Below are 22,162 nucleotides of genomic sequence, written 5' to 3'. Positions count from 1 at the left end.
AAAGTAAAATGAAACTAAAAATAGTAGATAGAAGTTAAAAAAAAAGCTGTTAAACCTTTAATTTTAGTAACATCTTCTAGCGTCCACATCAATATCAATGTAGGAGATTTTAATATAAATTTGTTAGATTAGCAGTTTGTGATGGAAGTGGTGGTTAATTTTGATTTGAAGTGAATAGAAAAGTGCAGAGAAAGAGAAAAAGCAGGGTTGTCATTTTGTGAAGTTGTGGAACATGCAACAATCCATGTGGTCGACTTTAGCGGAAAAGAGACAAAGGTTGAGCTAAAAAGTACAAGTCCCAATGGTGTGTGCAGATTGATCTGTTGAGGCAGTACTAGTAACCCTCTCTTTTCAAACTCTAATCAATCATGCATACATTTCTCTTCATTTCCAGCCACACCTTTGGATTCAACCACTTGGTTCAATCTCACCCACAACTCTAATCACTACCTTATAACTAATAATATACATTCAACTACTAACAATATCTCAACCTTCTAAATATCTCTTCTTTTTTTCTTAAATATAAGAATCAAAGTCTTTTTCTTTCACTCACCTATCACCTTCATCACTGTAAAAATAGGGTTCTTTCTATCTTAAACAAAGAGATAATATCTAACAACATATTTGCCATAATACATTTTTTTTAAGAGTCTACTGTGTTCTTTAATCATATTCCAGTAATAACCATAATTTGTCCCTAGTTTCATAATTAGTCCTTGACTAACACTGAACATCTTATGAAAATTGTCACTGCATGTCTTTTTGATACCACCATGTGTCTAACACATTTCATTTTCATCCTTTAATAGATCTTTTGTCAAATTTGTAGTTCTCCTTTTTCTACTTTTGATACATTAATTTTCTTGCTATCTTCATACAACTCTTCAAAAAGCTTTATAGTGTTTCACTTGCAACTTTTCTGATCTCTCTTTAAGTAATCAGACACCTTACCTCATACCCAATTATTTCAAGCCAATTTTTCAAACAATATCTTTATGGTTTAATATTTTTTTATCTCTTAGCTTAACCTTTTGATTCATAAAAAAAAAAAAATAGTTTCCAAAATGTCTCTAATTTAATTACGATAACAACTAATTATCTTTGGTATCTAAAATTAGTTTCTAATCAATGATTTTCTTGTAGTGTAACCATAATTAACCATTACCATAAATCCTAACCTAAACCATAAAACTTAAACCTAGAGTGATGGTTGCTTTCATGTAGTAATTGAAGTTATATGGTTGTTTGTGTGAAAGGAATTATATCACTATAAGAAAATAATGAAATAGAAACCAATTTTAGAAACAAAAAATAATTAGTTACTATAGTGACTAAATTATAGATCATTTTAAAAACTATTTTTTTTTGTTTCTAAATTAGTTTCTATTATTGTTAAATGATTTCTAAATTGGTATCTAATTAACTACCAAAGTTTTAATTACAAATTATTTAGATTATAAATTTGGTAGCAAAAACTTTGATTGCTAATTAGATACTAATTTAGAAACCATTTAACAATAATAGAAACTAATTTGGAAACCAAAATTTTGTTTTGTCTCTAATTTAGTCACTATAGCAACTAATTATGTTTTGTCTCTAAAATTGGTTTCTATTTCATGATTTTCTTGTAGTGTATATATCGATAATGATAATCATTGGTCTATGTATTTCGATTATGTCGAGATGGATAACACGAATAATATCAATGACGATATTGTTGGTGTGAACTCAATTTAATTTCACACCTACAAGAACAAATCAATTTGTGCACGTGAGTAGCAACATGATGATCCTTTGCATTGTTGTCCATGGATTAAATGTGTTGTGTGTGTTAACTGAAACCACAAACAACATATCGAAGTTTGTACCACAAAAGGAGTGTTGACAATAATAATTGATGTCGTACTTGGTCCACACTAAAAGATGTTGTGACATTATTTGCACGAGACCATAAACATTCATTTACTTATGTTAACGATAAGAGGAACGATGATTGTAAATGATGCATTCTGATCAATAGTTGAGGAACAATTCGCTAAACTTCTGCATATCATTGGCCATAACGTATTTCATTCTTCTTTCATTGCTCTTGGGAAACAGGGTCCGACACTTTCATAATGTCTTTAATGCAATTTTGGGGGAAGATTTCTTAACTAAACCATATGGGATCAAGTTGAAATCTCATATCTTAAACTAAAGTTTAACTCTTGATAATATTGTTTGAGTTTTTTGTTATTTATTAATGTGAATTTGGTGCTCAGTAGTATTGTTTAGGTGTCATAGATGAAACTCATGTTCGTGTGAAGGTCTCACGAGTGGAGGCTCCTCGTTTTTTGCAGAAGTAAAGATTGACCAACTAAAGAATGTATCCGTAGCTTGTGATTTTGACATGAATTTCACATATGTTATGACCAAATGGGAATGAACAACCTCTGATTTCAAGATATTACAAGAGGATCCATTAGTCATACCACTACAATAAAATCATGAAATAAAAATCAATTTTAGAGACAAAAAATAATTAGTTGCTATAGTGACTAAATAAGATACCATTTTAGAGACTAAAAAAAATTTTGGTTTCTAAATTAGTTTATATTATTGTTAAATAGTTTCTAAATTGGTATCTAATTAGTTACCAAGGTTTTAACTACCAATTATTTAGATTTTAAATTTGGTAGAAAAACCTTGATAGCTAATTAGATACCAATTTAGAAACTATTTTTAGTCTCTAAAATGGTTTCTAATTTAGTTACTATAACAACTAATTATTTTTTGTCTCTAAAATTAGTTTATATTTCATGATTTTCTTGTAGTGTACTAGAAGGTGAATTCAAAGTATTTTGGATATTAATTGAGTCACACTACTTATAACTAATTAGTTTAATTTTAATTATTGTAGAAAATACTACCTTTAAGATGTCCATTTTATGCTAAACCCTAAGTTATAAATCATCTAAATAATTAATGGCAATTATAATAATTGTGGGTATACCAATAATTTTTTCTAATGATTGCTCTTACAAAGTATATTTTGACTGAAAATCATTTACTAGTCATCAATACTTTTTATCAAGCAATATAGTAGTCTCAATTAGTGTATTGTCACACAAAAACTGTCCATACAAAGTAAAATTTGGTGCAAATTGTTACTTATTTATTATACAGACTCGTAAAGTTTGTATAGGCATTTTTTTTGTTACTTTAAAACGTAGTGTTTCCAAAATTTGTTATCCAATATTCACTATTGTGGTCACGATTAAACTTTTTAAGAAATTAAAACAATTCCAACTTTGTATTGAATTCAATACATACTTATTAAAACGTTTGTGTTCCAGTAAATCCAGAATATATTTTTGTGTTCTAGAAATGAAAATTCAGAATAGAGTTGGAAAATCAAAATCTCATTTTGAAAATTGGAATATAAAAAATATATTATGATTTTTTTTTTCAGAAAACAATATCTAGAAATCCTAGAAAAGAAATTCCAAAATCCATAAAAATGTTTTTGGAAATCCAAAATCCAAAAATGTTCTATACCAAATCCAAAATGTATTTTGATTCACACCCCTCTATTATTTAAAAGTTAAGAAAAACATGTTTATCATTTCACATAAAATATTAGGTGCAGATAAAAAAATATCGGGTGTAAGAAGCAATTGGCATGTTATTAATGTAAATTAAGAGCAGCCCATCGATGAGCTTGCAGAAAACTAAGCAAAGAAGCAGAGGCCCATTATGATATTCCAGGTGGCCATAAAAGTGTTGGGTTTATAACAGAAATCCAAAACATAAAATGGACCCATTCACTGCACTGCCGAAAACAAGGGAAGGCACTTAGAACTCACTTCAATAAACGAACTTCACGGAAGCTTTGCATTTTATTTATTTATTTATTTTATTATGCCTTAGAAAATTATTCAAACCACATTCACCAGATAACAAGTTGCTAGATTCTTTTGATTTAATATCTAAATCTTTAGAGGTTTACAGAGAATCTCATGTAAGAATTAATTTTAAATAAAAGTTTGAAGAGAGAAATTTGGTACACATTTAAGAATTATGTGAAATTAGAATTTAAAGAATAACACAATTGATTTTTTAACCAAATTTAATCCTTTGTGAGTGAGTTTCAGCAATTTATTTAATTGATTTCCAGTAATCGAAGAAGGGAGACAATTCCAGAGTTTTAATAATCAATGAATGAATGAATGATTAATTTTAAAATTAGAAAGAATAAACGGACAAAAAGGGCAGGCGAAAATCAGACATTGGCCAAATTATTAAATCACAATTAAATCAAATTTGTACTAAAGAAAGGTGAAACTAAAAATAAAAATAAAAATTTAAAAGTTGCAATTACAGAAGAAAAACAAACAAACAAAATAAATATAGATATATGAAGTCTAATATTAAAGTAAAATACAAACAAATATATTTATTAAGAAATAAACTTTAAATCTAACTCAATTTTACAAAATTATTTATAAAATAAGATTTATATTTATTTATGTAATATGAATTTTTTATCTTTTAACAATAGATAATAAATATAGACAATAAATGAAAGCAAGGCCTGTAATTTCTAAGATCCGATAAGTCTCTAAAATGTATAATTAAAGATGAAACTTATGTTTAAAATTAAAAAAAAAATAGTCAAAATTGTGAATTATTCAACTTAGATTGAAAGAGGGTGTTAGAAAACGAAACTCATATTAAAGGTTAGAAGAAATAAAAGAGTAGGAAAAGGCAATTATGAGTTCAAAATATATTTTTAGGCAAACAAAGTTACTCAAACTAAAAACCTACTAACTTATTTGCTTTCTCTCACTACACACACTATAAATATCTCATATATTTGACTCCTTTTAATTATATTATAAGAAAAGGTATTTTGTTTAGATTAGTTTAAAAGCACGAGTGATTATTTGAAAAATGACATACTTTTAAAATCCAAGTAAACCATTTTTTTAAAAACTCAAATAAAGCTTTAAAAAAAGTAGGAATAGGTTATTGCGTTTGTTTCAATTTAAGGGCAGATATATGATAATTTACTTTAGAATAAATGATATAACCTTTAATTATTGGGTTTGTCAACATCAAGAGGACAAGTAAAATATTGTAGTTTATTAAGATCTTTGCTGGCAAAGTTGATACACTTTTGTCCTTAGTTTTCATTCATAATTGATACATTTTTGTCCACTATATATATTATTATAATATTAATAGAATAATTGATTTCCCAAAAAAAAAGCCTATTAAAAATACAGGGACTCCTCCACCTCTCCTTATCCTTGTAGAAAAATCATTAAAATTAAGTGGTTCATATTAGAACTTGATTTTCTCGTTTTTTTTTCTTTTGCAAAAAAATAATAATATTAGAATGAAGTATTTATTGAGTGTTTGAAGTCTTATTCAATAAAAAGAATGAATAATATTAGAGTAGATATTTAAAAAATATTTCAACTCTTATACAATAAATATAAAGTACTAATTAATTCACTAATTAATTCTTATTTCTTTCCATGTTCTATCCGTCATCCTACTTTAAAACATACTTTATAAATATGTGACTTGTGACTAATCCGTTATACCAAAAACAACTTACGTAAGTATAATATTCTTCATTATAATTGCAATATATATCAACAACAACAAAAATTGATATTCTGCGGGATGTGAGAAGGAAAGTGGTAACAAATTATCTTTCTACTATGATTATATTTCTCATGCCAACTATGCTGTAGAGGTTTTAATATGTTTGGTGAAAAAACTAATCTACAATAATTAAATTGACATAGGACATAGGATGGACATTGTACATACAAAAACTAGAGATGACAAAATTAGAGTAAGAGAGCCTAACTCTAGGTATTTAATGTGACAACCATACCTAAACATTTAGTTATACCATACAAAAAACCTCTTGTACATCTACCCTCCCTTGCTTGAAAATGATATTATTCTTATGATTCCAGAGCATCCAAACAGTTGTTATCCACACTCTTTTCCATATTTCATTTTTGTTTATCATTTAGTTCTATTAGATAGAAATGATGAAATGGATCCATTAAGTTCTTATGGTGTACAAAATGAATTACAATCCATTTATCACACATATACTAAACAATGTATGATTTTTTACATTCTAATAGGAGGTGTGTAACAATTTTATCTTCTAGATGGCAAAATCCATAGTGAGTGTTGGTAACCCTGTCCTTTTGTACAACGATTGTACTTTAGTTGGGACTCTACCATTCAACAATCGCCATGCCACATGTTGAGCAGTAGGAGACACCTCTGTGCTCCAATATAGAGTAACCACTTACACTTTGTGTTGTTGGATTTTGTTGTTGACTACAATAAGCAGATTTGACACTATATTCCCCTCATCTCCTCCCTCCTAATCATGTGAGTATTTTTTTCTCCCCTAAAATTTGCCTGAAATCTAATTCATGTTGTGTTCCCCATACAAATCTCCAAAGTTTCCAACTTAAATTTCATTCCTATGTTTGATCACACCATCTCCCTAACTTTTTACTTTCTGAAACTACATATAATTTAGGGAATCTATTTGGAAGGGGTACTTGTATAATCTAGGAACCCTCCTAGAACATATTTTTATGTTCCCATTTCCAATTTCTCACTCTACATTATTGTTAAACTAGTTCATTTACTCATTCTCTCCACACACTTTTCTTAAATCTCTCCACAATACTGACTCCTCTCTAGTTCCTTTTACTTTATCTAGACTCCTTCATGACCCACACTTAGAATCTAGTATTGCTTTCCACAATCCCTAATTTTCCATCCCAACTCTCCATTTTCATTTAGCTAGGAAAACAATGTTGAACCTCTCCATGTCTTATTATATATCATCTTCATGAGAATTATTCCTTAATTTTTATATAATTTTTTTTTGACAAAAATAACATATAATAATAGTTGAAATTCTTAATATTAGGGAGGGATTAAGAAAGAATAACAAACAATATATTTTATACTTGGTTTATAATCAACTTGTGACTAGTGAAATCATTTTAAAATATTTTAAAGAATAATTAAACGTAGTCCAAGAGTTAAGTTAAGAGTGAAACGTTCTTTGTATATTTTACTACTAGACATGCCACTAGACAATACTTTTAAAGTTTCTAAGATATTATATTTTTTTCTTTTTTATTTAATATTTTCTTCTTAAAATACCAATAAGATTTGTAAGAAAATTGTAGGAGGATATAATATTATTCATAAACGAACTAGTTTAATCATAAAAAGAAATCTTATATAAAGGCTAAAGGGCACATGATTTTTTTTTTCTATGCCGAACACCTTTTCATAAAGGATCTGGCTTAAAAAAACTCCTAGACTCATAAAATTTTGGCAATACTATTTGCACCTTTATAAATATATATTCTGAAATGTGTATTTAAACTATTTTTTCTCAGTTTCACATTATTCTCTGTAATAAGATTTACCATTAATTTTCATAAGCTTAAGATCCATTCCAAATATTATTTGTAGAAGTGTGAAAATTAAAATAGTCTGAAAAGGCAGGGTTCAAAGGTTTCCGGAAAACAAATCCAAACCTTGCCGGGAAGTTTTAGATTTTAAATTTCTGAAAATAATACTCTAAAACATATTTTAAATTGTTCTAGAAAATTTATTGTGTAATAATAAATTTTATTATGAGATGTTTCAAAACATACTCCAAAACAGTTAAAAATCAATTATTAGAAGATGATGTTGTGGGTGGAAGAAACATTGAGGAATAGAAGAGCATACGTTAATTGTTAAATGTCAATTACCCGCAAGACACATGCCTCTGTCTTAGGATGTGGTGGTACTGTGTCTGAGACCAACTAGTACTATCAAAACAGGCAAATTCTTCCCGTGGAACATGCACCTGGTCCATTTTTAAAAAAATTGGAAAAGCAAATCTGAAATACAAACAAGTCCCTTTTTTATTTGTTATTTCACGTGTAATCAGGTGCAGGTTCAGATTTGCTCAGATAGAATAATTAATCACTGATATAAAATAACAAAAATACCCTATGTTTTAAATAAGAATGGCGGATGCAACTCAGAATGAATCCATCAAGATAAATCCCAGTGGAGTTTAAAATGAACACAAACAAACATTTTAACTTGAGAGAATAAATAAAATTGCAATATCTCAATGTTCCAACGATACCAATATTCATCTAAAAACATCTTGGGCTTAAAATATTCGGGGAGCTAAACTTGCTGAACCATATCCTTCAAAATTAATTTAATTAAGACTAATCAGAACCATTTTATCTACAGTTCTACACTTGGTATAAGGCAGACGTAGAATAAACTCCAACATTCTATTTTCTTTGCTCTACTTTTCTTCCTCTCATTGCATTATTCATAACTTTTCTCCATTTCTTCTTTGCTTTGGGTTTAGGCCTTGAATGTTACTACAGGCTGAGGTGTAAGTTTCAGAGCAGAACAATAGTGGTTTTATTCCTCATTGGATGAGTCTTTTTTGGTGGTGGCAACCCAATACTCTTTCACTGCAACCAAAATCTTCTCAGGCACAAGTGGGCCATCCTCATGATCCACCATTTTGGCTTCCCATCTCATCCCTCCAACAATTTTCTTAACCTTATTAAGAACATCAACCTCGTCCCGGATGATGATTGCTCCTTCAGGCCTTAGGATGCGATCCATCTCTAGAAGGATGTCTTCTAGGTTGCATCTGTTAATCAAATTAGTAGCAACATTTTCATTCAATGTCCATTTTGGATGACAGGATCAGGAATTCTAGTTTCAATGCCAATTATGTCAGGATTGGAGCGATTAAAATATGAAATAATTCTTGATGATTTTTATGTTAGACACTAGAATCCACAAACTATGATTAGCACATGAAAGAAAAAGGAAGAAACTTACTTGCCCCGGTACAAGCTAAATAAACCATTAGCATGAATAAGATCGTATGTCCTTGGATATGTAGAAAAGCCTTCACACCTGAAGAAAGAAAAATAAAGTCATTGCAATTTCGTACTCCATAATTTTCTTTCTCCAATAGGCATATATACATATATATGTAGGGAACTTTAATTGCCTGTTGATATGTCTTTATCAGTGGAAGAAACAACCAGAGAAATATTGAATACTTGCTTAATTTAATAAAAAATAGAAAAATACAATACAGTATTCATACAGTATTCTAACAGGAAGCCTATGTTGCATTACAGTATTCATACATGAAAAATCATATCATAGCCATTCATTTCAGTTTAATGAATAATTTTTCTGGTAGTAAAGGAAGTCAATTTGCAAGGAATTTTTCATGAAATTGGAAGAATCCTACTAAGTTAAAAAAATTTTAGGAACATACCAGTCATGATAAATGCCAATCAAACCTCTCTCGTAGACAACACCCAAAGTGTTCTCAGCAATTGTGGGAACAACATTCATCACCCAAGACTTTGGTGAATCAAGTGCAGCTGCAAATCCTCCAAGGCCTGCATTCATGTCCATCAAATTCCGATATCTAGTAGTGCCAATTAATTGATTAATTCTTTTGTAAGAATTAACATGCTTTTTCCATAACTTGTTGTCTTCTTGATAAGATTTAGCTGTAACCCCTGGTACATTTCCCTGGGCTATTCGAGGAGGGACTGCAAAAAGCCTAGCAGGAAACTTCTTTAATTCCCCCCCAGCGACTTCATTTTTGTTGGTTACCTCAGGTAAAGGGGTTTTACAGGCCTCCATTTTTTGGTACCTGTAAAAAGAATCATCGAAACAAGAAAAATATTCAACACAGACGAATTTTAGAGCATGGCATGAAGTTATTCACAAGCTCGTCATTCTCCAAAATTGTGAATAACAAATAAAAAGAACCAGAGGAATAGTGTTTGAGGTCTTGTGTAACTATTCATTATCCAAATCTCTTCAACTACATATGATTGGCAGTGACTACCTGTAAGGATCATGATGCCTGAATGAAGTGCATAAAGATAAGCAAGACTTACCACACATCATCAGCATTAGCTAAATCACATAAATTAGAAGACTTTCTTTTGCAGGATTCAGCATTTATTTTCTTTCTCCAAATAGCAATATCACCCTTTTCATACTTCTTTTCCCAACAAAGACTTTCAGCTAACTCCTCAAGTTTTGTCTGTTCTGCCTTCAAATCTTCCTTGGATCGCTTCCATGTTTGGTAGTATGTTTTCCAATTAATTGGGGGGCCAGACAAAATCCAGTATCCTCCTGGTCTTAAGACTCGATCAACTTCCATTAGATACTCGCCCTCTGCATTCAATAAGGGGGAGGACGTTCATAATTTTTTTAAGCAATTGCATTGGCATATAGGACAAAAGGATGTCAAATTTACAGACATGCATTATTTTGTTTGAAAGTTCAGATGTTTCATCATCTACACAAGAAAAGGAGAACAATATTCCTGATCATCATATTGGCTATCCAATTTAGCACTGACCATTTGAAGTCCATGGAATTAGACATCTAGAACACTGGGCCATATCAAAGGCTCTTGATGGGTATGGAAGGCGGATGGAGCCAAGGACACCAATAACAGCAGGTACGCCTCGTTCTAGAGCAAACTGAACTTGTGCTTCATGGTTGTCCTTTGGAGCAAAGGACATAGCCAACACATTTCTCTTTAGCAAGTAGGCTCCCCAGCTTGCAACCTGTATAATTTTCACGTTATATTGATCAAGCAATCACAAAGCTATTGAAATTGTACCTATTGAAACAAGTAACCTGTGCAAGCAACAAAATGGCAATAGATTATGAGTATACTCAAATTATATACATGAAAATGGAGAAATTTGGAATAGAATAGACAAAAGAACATTATATATATATATATAGATGGTCAGCATGATGCTCCCAAGTAGTAGCCATCAGAACTAATTTCTTTCTGCTCAAATGCATCTCAGGGCAGTTATAAGTATTCTAGAGGGAAGACTTCAAGAGAATATTGGCACAAGAACTGTGAAAATGTACACATTTAACATGAAAAAGTAATCTGACCCTTTAGTTAAGAATCTTCTAGAGGGTAAAGGGAAAAAGTAAGAGTGTATGCATCTATAAGTTGAGTTACAGAGCTTCCTGGTCTCAATCTACATCAGAAGAGCTTTTTCCATCTAGTATGTATCCTTAAACTATAAAAAAAAATACTATCAGAAGGATAAATTAAACATTAAAACTTACCCCACAACCAGTGTCCAGTGCTGTTCTGACAGACCCATCTGCAATTGGAATAACTGATGCAAGTTCATCAATATATGCATCTGCTCCTTGAGGAAACATAGTCCCTCCACCGGGAAATTTAAAAACATTTCCCTGGAATTGCACCCAATTTTGAACAGCCTTCTCCACTGTCAGGCTCTTGTAAGGAACATTAGCGTAGTAGGCATAATCACGGCTTTTGGGCCACGGAAAAGGAGTTGTGTACCCTTTAGGAGCTGGAATGAGGCAGCGCAATTTTTCTTCTTCAGCAGGGCAATGCCTCTCCCTATAGATCATGTTTTCTCTTGGGAATGTCATTGCTCGGTCTTGCTCTTGGCAAGGTGTATAATCTCTATATTTTACATCACATGGCTTGAATACTTTAGCTTTTGGCTCAGAAGGTTCAACAATTTCTACATCATTGTGATGGGATTCAAAACTCAAATTGGGTAAAACAGTGCAGTCTGTCATCAGCTTATTAACTTTCAAAGCAAGGTTGTCTCCCTTCCCAGACCCACTTCTTTGCCATGCTCCCAAAAGATAAAAGAAACAGCACAGACCAAGCACAGCAAATATTGACAGTGGCCTTCGTGCTCTATGCCCAGATGGATTAGTTTTAGAACCCATTAATTGGCCGGTACTACCCTCTCAACCCTATGCCATGTATACTGAAATTAGTGAGTGACAAGTTACAGTATATCATCACAAATCAAGCAATCCACCGAAATCGAACTAACAATTATCTAATCACAAAGAATTTATTAGTATATATTAAAAAAAAGGTAGCACTGACTTATAATTATAAGCCAGTTTTGGGGGCACAATTTCTAGCACGGAAAGACCTATATTCCCCACATAAACTAAATGAAAACCAAATGAAAGGAAACAACTTTAACTCTCTTTCAACCAAAGTTTCATCAGAACTTCGGGGTTTTTTTCACAAGCATGCAAGCCGATCTAAAATGAGATTGCTAATGAATTTACACAAAGATAAAGGCAAATTTTTAAATCAGAAATTGTTTGCCACTATTAACCGATCTTCACAAAATCCAAAAAGCCACTTTAATCTCCTTAGAACACTCTCTCAACCCCCAATCTGAACTTTTTATCCGAGTTAGCTGATGATCTAAAATTACATCCGGCAAGAGATAAAGCTCACAAAAATTGAAACTTATGAGCACACATGTGAACGAACTCAGAAGATGAACAAATTAAGCTGGAAGGTCGCAACTAAATCCAATTACTTTAGCAACGACATAAAGATTATTACAATAATAATAATGACACAGCCAAATAAATGCTATGTTTTGGCAAAAAGAAGAAGAAGGAAGCAACAGGAGCATGGAAATATCATTTGAGAAATGACCCAGAAAGAAAAGTATGCTGAAAAATGAGTCTTTAGTTCTCTTTCACCTTCTAGATCCAAATCACTCAAAAGAGAGACAGCAGCAAGGTGAGTTACCTGAGACAAAGAGAGTAAGAGAGAAAGAGAGAGATGGCAGTGTGTGTGTTTCAGTGGAACAATGTTGGAAAGTGACTGCTGAATGGGGGATGAAAAGGGGAAGGGAAGGAAAAAAATTGAGTTGTGACAGTTGGAGTAGTGGAATACATCAATTTTGGCTATTCACCCTTTATTATTGCCGACAGACCGTAACATAAACTCATTACTGCTTGGTTTTTAACTTCCTCCACTTGTTTTTGGAATGTTGTGTTCTCACCCCTTCAAATACATCCAAATCCAGAACTTCACACCATTTGGCCTGCAATTCTCCCCTAAGCACACTCAATTTATTGAATTCCAGTGCTCATGAAACTTTACCCAACCAACTCAACATATCTTACTAATTTATCTTTCTTCCATAAGTATTTCATTTACTACTTTTACCCCTTTTTCAACGACAAAAAATTAATAATGTCATATGTTAGGATATTCAACATCTTTTTGCTGTTTTTTTACCACTTTAATTTTTTGTATAGATCTTATCCAATGAAAAATTATTATGAATCACAAAATTTTCTCTTTAATTAGTCAACTTGTTTAATATCTTTTTATATTTTTTGAAATTGCAAGTGGATTGGGTTTTCATTCACAAATAAAAAATCTTTATTTATTTTTTTCCACCATAAAAAGATATTAAAAAATCTTGATATTCTATTTATATCACTATTTGCCGAAAAAAATAGTTACAAATCTTTTTTATGTCTATAACTATCTATAAATATTTATGGGTATTTTTTTTATCTTTAAATAAAATTCTGTTAAAAAATTACTTAAAATATAAACTTTGATAAAAATTAATTCAAAATATAATTTAAATAAATTTTTATTAGTATAAATAAATCGAGAAATAAAATATAAGTTTTAAGAAATAATTTTTTAAAATAATTTCAATTTCATCTATATAAATATAAAATATACATATATAAAGTTAAATTGTAAAAAAATATTTAATAATAAATATTTTTATTAATAATTTTATTTTAACCACTTGATTTATTTTTAAAAGAAATATTTAAAAAAGTATTCATAATAATTAACAATAACAAATATCTACATGTAAAATGCCACACATACTCACATACTCATATTTATTAAAGCTATTAATGTCTGTTACAAATTTTAAGACAAATATCAGGTAATAAAAAATAGTTTCTACCATACCAATATTGTCATCATTTGTGACATTGGATAAAAACTAATTTGTCTTAAATAAAGTAGGAAATAGATCTACCCAAAATTCAGGGACTCAAACATATCTTTTCAATTAATAAAAAAATAATATTAAAAATATGATTAATAAAATTGATTAATTGTAGTCCTTAATGAGACGACGAAAACTAAGTAGAATGATTTGCTTGGAGACGCGTGTACATTTAATACGAGTCAAGAGAATCCAGAAAAAGGTGTGAAGTGTTGGATCTTCCAGTAGCATACCTCTTGGAAAAATTAACATATATTCAATAAATTAATTAATTGGATCTTATAAAATAAAATATTATCAAACGCAAATTTAGAAAGTACTTCTTCCATTTCATATTATATATCTTTTAAGATAATATATGCTCTCTTATAAAAATTATTGATTACACAAGTTATTATATTATAAAGGAGTTTTTTTATTACATAGTGACCTTTTAAAAAGATTGGAGTATGACTACGAATCCTTTTACTTATTTAGATTAGATATTGTAAATGAAATTACTATTACAAAATTGATAAATATTATTTTAATAAAATAAGTTAATACGATAAATTAAAATACTCTGAGAGATATATAATATGACATTATTTGTCTTGATAGTAATTTGCTTCCAATAGTTAATTTGGTGTGATATATTTTAAAGGTTAAATAAAATGTGACGGATAATTAATACTTTTAAATAGACAATAATAATATTACACAATTAAATTAATTTATTATTAATAAAAAATGTATAAATTTAAAGGTATTAATAATATATTTTAATATTTTATTATTTATAAGTTTTATCTGTAATACCTATAAAATAGTTTCAGTTTGTATTTTCTATTCAATAAAAACTCGCATATAACTTATTTAATAATAAAAACATATTAAAATATATTATCAGTTTTTTAAAAATTTATCATAACATTAAACGTGTTGATGGTTTTTTTTTCTTTTGTAAATTGAACGCCAAAGTCCCTAAGAATTCACTAAAGGGAATATTTAAGAATCATAAAATAAGAAAAATACACAAAATAAAACTTGTTAAGCTATACTAATCTCCCCCAACTCCAACCTTCATTTATTCTCACTGTTTATTTTTAGAATAATAATTATAATTTAGAAAAGTTGGAAATAACATTATCTTATTAAAATATATAATGTGATAAAATTTATATATCAAATTACAGCATCTAAATGTGGAAATTAATTTTATTTATATGACTTGAGTTTTTAAAAATTAATTACCTTTTTAGTTTATATTTTTTTTAATTTTTAATTTTCTCTTTAAAAGGACTAAGATTTAAGTTGGAAAATGGACTAATCAACCTATTTTGACACGATTCTTCGTAAATATATGGAGCCAAATTATAATGAGAAGGGATTGAAAGTCTTAATCTATATTGTAAAAAAAACAGGTTGACATGCTAATTCATTGAATTTTTAATTTTTTACTTTTATTTTTTTTAAGTATATGTATGTGTTAAAAACACACTCATTTTTGAATTTTTAATTTTTAATTTTTTTAATTTTTAATTTATCAACTATAATATCTCTAGTTAAATAAATTGAGAATACTATTATTTCAAGTTTAAGTATATGTTTACATATTAAATTAGTCAATTGCAATCAATGTTTAAAACTTCATTTATAAACATTCATAATTTAAATCAATGTATAGAATTTAATTTGAAGACTTTCATAATTTAAATTATATTCATACTCCGTATTTGCACCCATCACACTTCATAACACAAATTATCACAATACTTGATTTTTCAGTAACGTATAATCTTGAAATATTTTTTAAATATGTATCAGATAAATATTTAGTAATATTTTTTTTTCTATGATCGAAAATACATGTTATCTCTTATTAATAAATATAATATGTCTTGATTTGAATAACTTATTTCATAATTTTTTAATGATTTTAAAAGACTTTTATCTATTTAATATAATTATGTATTCATTATCAATAATAAAAATATATTATGTTCACTTATATATTTTACTTAAATATTTAAAATTCATATAATATATGAAAAACTTGAATGTATATATATATATTATTACCAATAATTCTATGTTTTATATAGTACTAATTGTATAAATGTTGAAAAAATTTGTATTGATTTTAAGATGAAATTGAGGTCATACATTTGAGATAATGTATGAGTTGTTGTTTGATTGTGTATTAAGTATAAAAAGCCTATGTTGTAACAAAGATCCTCTAACTTTAGTGATTGTCTAAGTCATATAAGCTAAAACATCAAGTGGTGAGAAACTGATGAGAGAGTTTATACACACCATGACCCATTGTAGACTTGCAATATTGAATTTTTGAACTTACCATCATCCATTTTCTTAGATCGGTTTGTAAATCTAAGTCTTTGGTATTAGATCGAATGTTATCTAGCAGGGACATACTTAATACGGGTCTTCAAGAAGACATCAATTGATACTCCCTTTATTGAATATCCTTAATGTATAGATTTATGTGTGATTTATATGATTGTTGTATACTGCCATTTGAATGAAATTGAATTCTTGTGGTTGATAGATAAATTTTGTGTGTCTATATTTGTATATGAATTTCAAATTTAAATGTTTTTTTTCACTTATACTTTCATATGTTTGTTTGTTTTATAAATACTCTGTACAGATTATTTATTGGTTTCACAACATAATAATTAGTAATTTTTGGGTGTGAGATCTGTGGGTGCAATAGAAATAGATCAAAGATACACACATTATTGCATGTATTTATGTTTGGAATATAAGACATTAAGTGAAGGAAGTAAATAATAAACAAATTTAAACTTGTGTTTTGAAACCATACTGGGAAACATCACTTGCTCCAAGGAATGATAGTTATTTTTCATCATAACTAGGGGTGATAAGCGGGCTGGTTCGCTCCGCACTTGGTCTGCAAAAAGCGGGTCAGGTTGCCCCGCCCCGCATAGAATTTGCGGGCTGATTTTTTAGTATGTCCCGCATAAGGGTTGACTCACGGATCATTTCGCATAAGAAATATTTTTTAAATAAAAATTTTGTTTTTATTTATTTATTTATTTAGATGCATTGAATAAATGATCTCATAATATTATTTTCACAAGACTTGTGTAGTTAAAAGTTATTAAAATTTTTAGAATGTGAAATACGAGGTTACATGAAAAAAATATGGAGGTGCAGAATTTTTTTTTATATATTTTAAAGTTATGCACGTTATGCGGACCAACCCGCCCCATCCCGCCATTAACCCACGCAGACTGTAAATTACGTAGGACAGGTCTAAGCAGATCAGTGAGTTGAAATAAGAAATTCGTTCCGCTTTTTTTAACGGGCCGTAGACTAACCCGCACAGCTCGCCCCACTTTGCCACCCTAATTATAACTAGATTCACCGTGAATTTTTGCTTACATGAATTTGATGTTGCGAATCAGAAATAATTTCATTAGAACCATTATTGACGTTAGAAGTGGAAGCAAAATGATTGCTTCGCATCATGATAAATATAACACAAAAAAGAAGATAAATAACACAAAAGGAATAAATGGTAATTTCATGTAAAAGAAGATACGATGAAAGTATTATACGTGAAATAATGGTCAACAAATATCTCTCACTTGGTTTAACCAACTCTAACATGTACCACTAACTTCCATTATTGTTATTTATATTTGCTAACTTAACATCTTAAAGAGCCTAACAATGGATATTTTTCCCTCCAAGCAAACATAATTCCTTCAGAACCAAAATCTTGTGCTTCATAACCTTCAATTTTGAGCATCAATAAGGAGTGTGTGTTGTTATAAATACTGTGTCATGGGATTAAATTAAAAGTTGTGGTGTGTGTGTGATCTTATGAGATTTGAATCGAATGACAGTGACAACAATTATGAGAGAATGATGGTAGTAGGTTTTGAAGGGCACATGTTCGTGAACTTCGTTGACTACAAGGTGAAGGTGTGGCAGAGGAAAAACTAAGAAATAAAGACGCAGTTAAGGGGTTTTGTTCGAAGGAAAGAGTCATATGACAATAATAGTGATGGACCAATGATTTAGAATTTCAGACAAAACGACAATGTTTTTGGAGAAAAAGAATGTGATCCAAGTAATGGAGTTTTGATTAAACACACTAGAGTAACATGAGATGAGACGACAATAACAGAGAAAAAAAAGTAAAAAATTAAGAAGAAAAGTAAAAAAAGATACAAATAAAAACTAGTAAAAAAATAAAGAAATGCAAAATATAATACAAAATATGTAAAAAAGAGAAGTAGGTGCATATTTATATATAGGAAAAAAAATACCTTTACCTACCGTAAAATTTATATTAAATAACATTCACATAACTCTAATTTTAAAATAGATACTCATCTCTATTATTAATAAAAGACATTCATGTTTCCTATATTTTTTAAAAACACATATATCTTGCTCACATTTTTAATAAAATTATTTAATTTTTTATATTTTAAAATTTAATATTTCAGAATATTTCTTATTTTACTTTTCGTTAATAGGATTTTAAATAAAATAAGAAAAAACATACCTTATAAAAAATTTAAGAAAAATAAATATTATTAATAAAAATATAAACAAGGTAAATAATTGTACCGTCCCGCCCCCGGGGCGTTGACCAAAGTCAAAGTCAACGTCGGGGCCAAGGTCAACATGTGGCAAGACCCTGCGAAGGGGTCAAAGAAAGGAAATCAACGGAATAATTAAGCAAGGCGTCGCCAGGACAAGGCGTCGCCAGGACAAGGCGTCGCCAACGAAGGGCACCGCCTTAACATAGCGTCGCCAAGGTAAGGCGTCGCCCAAGCAAGGCGTCGCCTAAACAAGGTGCCGCCAAGATAAGGCGTCGCCAAACAAGCCACCAGTAGTGTCACTCCCCGATACCCATGGGTAGGGAAGACCATGGAGGGAGTGACGCCATGGAGGCTTCGGGCCCGCCTAGCGCAGAAACAATGATAAAGTGAAGAGAAAGGTGGCTTCAAGGCCATAGTACTAGTGCTAGTGGAGAGCAATCTGACTCGCGAAGTGCCCATGTCACCTCAGGGAGACCCTTGGGATAGATACGACTCATGAGAGGGTCACGCCCAGGGGTAACCGGGGACAGGGTACGAGAGGAAGGTAGATACGCTCTCAGAGCGAGTAACTAGAGGTTTGGGGGCATGAGTTGGCACCCAAAAAGTCACCCCTTGCGCCAGATGCACTCCAAGGAAGGAGGACTCACACGACCAAATACCCCCAAGTTGGGTCACGATGCTGTGAGGCCCTCCACGTGTAATAACAGCCAAGTCAGAATAGCAACATCCATTTGTCAGGTATAAGGTAATTAAAGCTATTTAAAGGTAATTAAAGTTTACGTTTCAAGCGTTTTAAGGTACTTTAAATGCTTCAGGCGGTTTAAACGTCTTAAAGGCGCTGAACGTTTCATAATTAAATGCGCTTTAAGACGCTTTAAATGCTAGAGGCGTTAACCTGGGATGTTAAACGGGGTTCGGACTTTTGGCAAATTTTCCCAGAATACACTCTAGTTGCTTGCGCGAGTCTTGAGGCTACGCAGAAGGGACTAGAGAAAGGTTGTTTGCCAGAGGGAGAAATAGACACAATACACAGTTCTTTTTACCACCTTCAGAGCACCATCCACGGTGTTTCGATACGGAGGTACAAAATTTTGGTGTTTTTTGCTCGCTGACTTGAGCGTCGGAGTGCAAACGGCCGTTAGGGTGCCTATTTGTCCTTCTTTGCAGGTGTTCACAGGTTGCCAGAGGGAAGGTGTCCTTAGCTGACGGGTAAGGTTGTGCACAAAGACGTATCCAGGTCAACCGGCCGAAACAATAATTATTTAAAAACTAAAAAATATGAATTTTGTTTTATCAAAAAATTATAAGAAAATTATATATATTCTAAAAAAAACCTCAACGCAGTTACATTAATAATATACATAAATATGAGCACCTAATATTATCTACTATTATTATAAGTTGGAATTAATTCACGTGATTATTATAACGATGATTTTTTTGTCTTTAATTTTTGTCTCTATCTTGACCTCTTCCGGAAGAGGGTACCTTCAATTATAGTGTGAATTAAAGAAAATGAGTCTTCAAATAGTTATTACCTTTTATCTTAGTACATATAAATATTAATACTATCTGAATTGCACTTCTATATGTAAGCATAGTTAATTTATGGCCAAGTAGATTCAAGGTCTCCTTAATGATAGTTTCAATGTTGATTTATGCCTGTAGATTGGTCGGTTTTACCTGAATGATTATTTATCAAGAGCCGAAATACCGACACATGATGTCACAGTAGCGACATATCAATGTTTTTTATAGGAATTTACAAATTAGCATGTGGATTACTATTATACACCATTTATTTTTTCTCTTTTTTATCACATTATATATCTTATATATTTCATATTATGTGTATGTAACATTTTCTTTAAATATAGTGGAACGTTCGCATGACATATGGGTGCAAGCATTTGGGTTATCGTAGCAGCACTCCACTCATATTTCTTCAGCCTTCTCTCAACCCTTCCTAATCATTTTCACCCTTATCTCCACCGTCTAGAAAAAAAATATTTAATATGATTTATTTATATTATTATAATTGAAATTTTGATTAATTTTTTGTTTGCATTAAAAAGATAAAATTGATGGAGTGGATTTGAAATGATTTGAAAAGAAAATTTTAAAAAAGTTAAGATGTTTGGATAGATAAATAAAATAAAAATATAAAAAAAATTTATGAAAGTTTGTAAGTTATGTGATTAGTGTGATTTAAATTGTATTTTTAATTGATAAAAAATGTAAGTTTAACATTTATTTTTGTATTTAAAAATAGTTGAAAAAATAATTTGATTGATTATTTATAAATTATAATTGTTTTAACTTAAAATATTATTTTTGATATATTAAAATATTATTTCTGCATATGAAATATTAATACTATTGAATGACCTTGGTTTATTTGAAAAAGCAAAAATTAACATTGTAAAATCACTTTTAGTTGTGATTTTCTCTGTATTTCTGTACCTTTCTTCATCACTCATAAATAAATTGTAGAATATAAACACAAATATTAATTTCTTTTAACAGTAATCAAGAATCTAACACTTATTTTTTACAATTTATTTAAACTCAAGAATCTAACACTTATTTTTTTTTTATTAGATTTTATATATAATTTTATGAGGTTTACTATTAACAAATAACATGTTTAAAAGACGAATGAAAAAAATAACAGGTTTATGAGAGAATGCTGCTACCAGTCAAAGTAAAAAGAAGTTCGGCAACAGACAACTGGCACCTACAAAAAAATCTATATTTTTTTTAATACAATTTCTATTTGACGAAGCTTTGAGAATTGGCCACCGTCTGTCAGAGCCTGACTGGTGGATGGACGCTGGTGGAGTAGATGTAACTAACTGTTTTAAGATAGGATTTAACTAGTTATTTAATATTTTTAAGAATAAAATAAAATAAAAAAATACTTTTTATTTCTAAGTTAATGTTAATTTATACAATAATTAAAAATAAAAAATATAATATCTCAAAAGATCTGTAAATTAGTGTATAAAAAAATTAATTTATTTTTTCTTTTTATTTTTATCTCATAAAAATGTTAGAAATAAGTTTGCTATTGGTATAAACAAAGTTAGCTCCAAGCGTTTAAAAACCTTAGCAGTTGGGGTGGAACAAAATATCTTTCCAAACATTCTTCTATCTGTTATTATCTTTTTTTTTTTCGAGCATATATACATCTATATATTCAATTTTGTTGCTCTTATAAATTTTTTCTTCAGTTCTTGTACTAGATTGGGTTCTTTGGGCTTCTTTGCTTTTTGGTTAAGGAAGATTAAAGATAGATATAGAAAGACAATAGACACAAACACAGACAAACAAGTATATTATACACAGATAATCTTCATGTAATGTTCTTTTCAAAAATTTGGATAAAATCATACATCTTTCACTTGTGTCAGCTAAAAAAACTATGGCTTTTACTCTCTATTTGACATCATTTCTTGTTTGTGTTTGTGTCTGTCAAACTGGGAGTCTCACTTGCTCGTTCTAGTTCTTAAGCTATACTAGATTTTGTTTCTGTTATCTTCTACAGACAGGGTGTACTACATATTTGAGTTAAGATGTATGATGGATCACACTAAAAATAATTAAATATAAACTTTGTTGATTAACTGATGTTGTATGTACTTTGTG

At 29.9% G+C, this 22,162-nt stretch overlaps 1 protein-coding gene across 5 annotated transcripts; it reads right to left on the bottom strand.

Moving 5' to 3' along the window:
- Positions 1-8,122: 8,122 nt before the first annotated feature.
- Positions 8,123-13,090, bottom strand: LOC137808157 (probable methyltransferase PMT14). Of its 5 annotated transcripts, none has more exons than XM_068609122.1 (7): positions 12,692-13,090; positions 11,212-11,897; positions 10,475-10,685; positions 10,005-10,287; positions 9,368-9,754; positions 8,917-8,994; positions 8,123-8,722 (listed from the first exon to the last, which is right to left on the bottom strand). In XM_068609122.1, the coding sequence occupies exons 2-7, from the start codon at positions 11,854-11,856 to the stop codon at positions 8,485-8,487; spliced, it is 1,842 nt and encodes a 613-aa protein (XP_068465223.1). In that variant the 5' UTR covers positions 11,857-11,897; positions 12,692-13,090; the 3' UTR covers positions 8,123-8,484. The 5 variants fall into 5 exon arrangements, with proteins under 5 accessions (XP_068465223.1, XP_068465221.1, XP_068465222.1 ...); XM_068609120.1 differs by having other exon boundaries at positions 11,212-11,883; positions 12,692-13,084; XM_068609121.1 differs by having other exon boundaries at positions 11,212-11,883; positions 12,643-12,991.
- Positions 13,091-22,162: the final 9,072 nt, after the last annotated feature.

The sequence above is a fragment of the Phaseolus vulgaris genome, chromosome 3 (assembly GCF_000499845.2).
Source record: "Phaseolus vulgaris cultivar G19833 chromosome 3, P. vulgaris v2.0, whole genome shotgun sequence".
Taxonomy (NCBI): Eukaryota; Viridiplantae; Streptophyta; class Magnoliopsida; order Fabales; family Fabaceae; genus Phaseolus; species Phaseolus vulgaris.
This window is presented reverse-complemented; position numbering and strand designations above follow the sequence as displayed.

Coding starts and splice junctions, on each gene's coding strand:
- LOC137808157 (XM_068609122.1), bottom strand. CDS start 11,856: ATGGGTTCTAAAACTAATCCATCTGGGCATAGAGCACGAAGGCCACTG. Junction 10,288..10,474: donor AATTCCATGGACTTCAAATG/GTCAGTGCTAAA, acceptor TATTGAATGCAG/AGGGCGAGTATCTAATGGAA. Junction 9,755..10,004: donor GCTAATGCTGATGATGTGTG/GTAAGTCTTGCT, acceptor TTCTTTTTACAG/GTACCAAAAAATGGAGGCCT.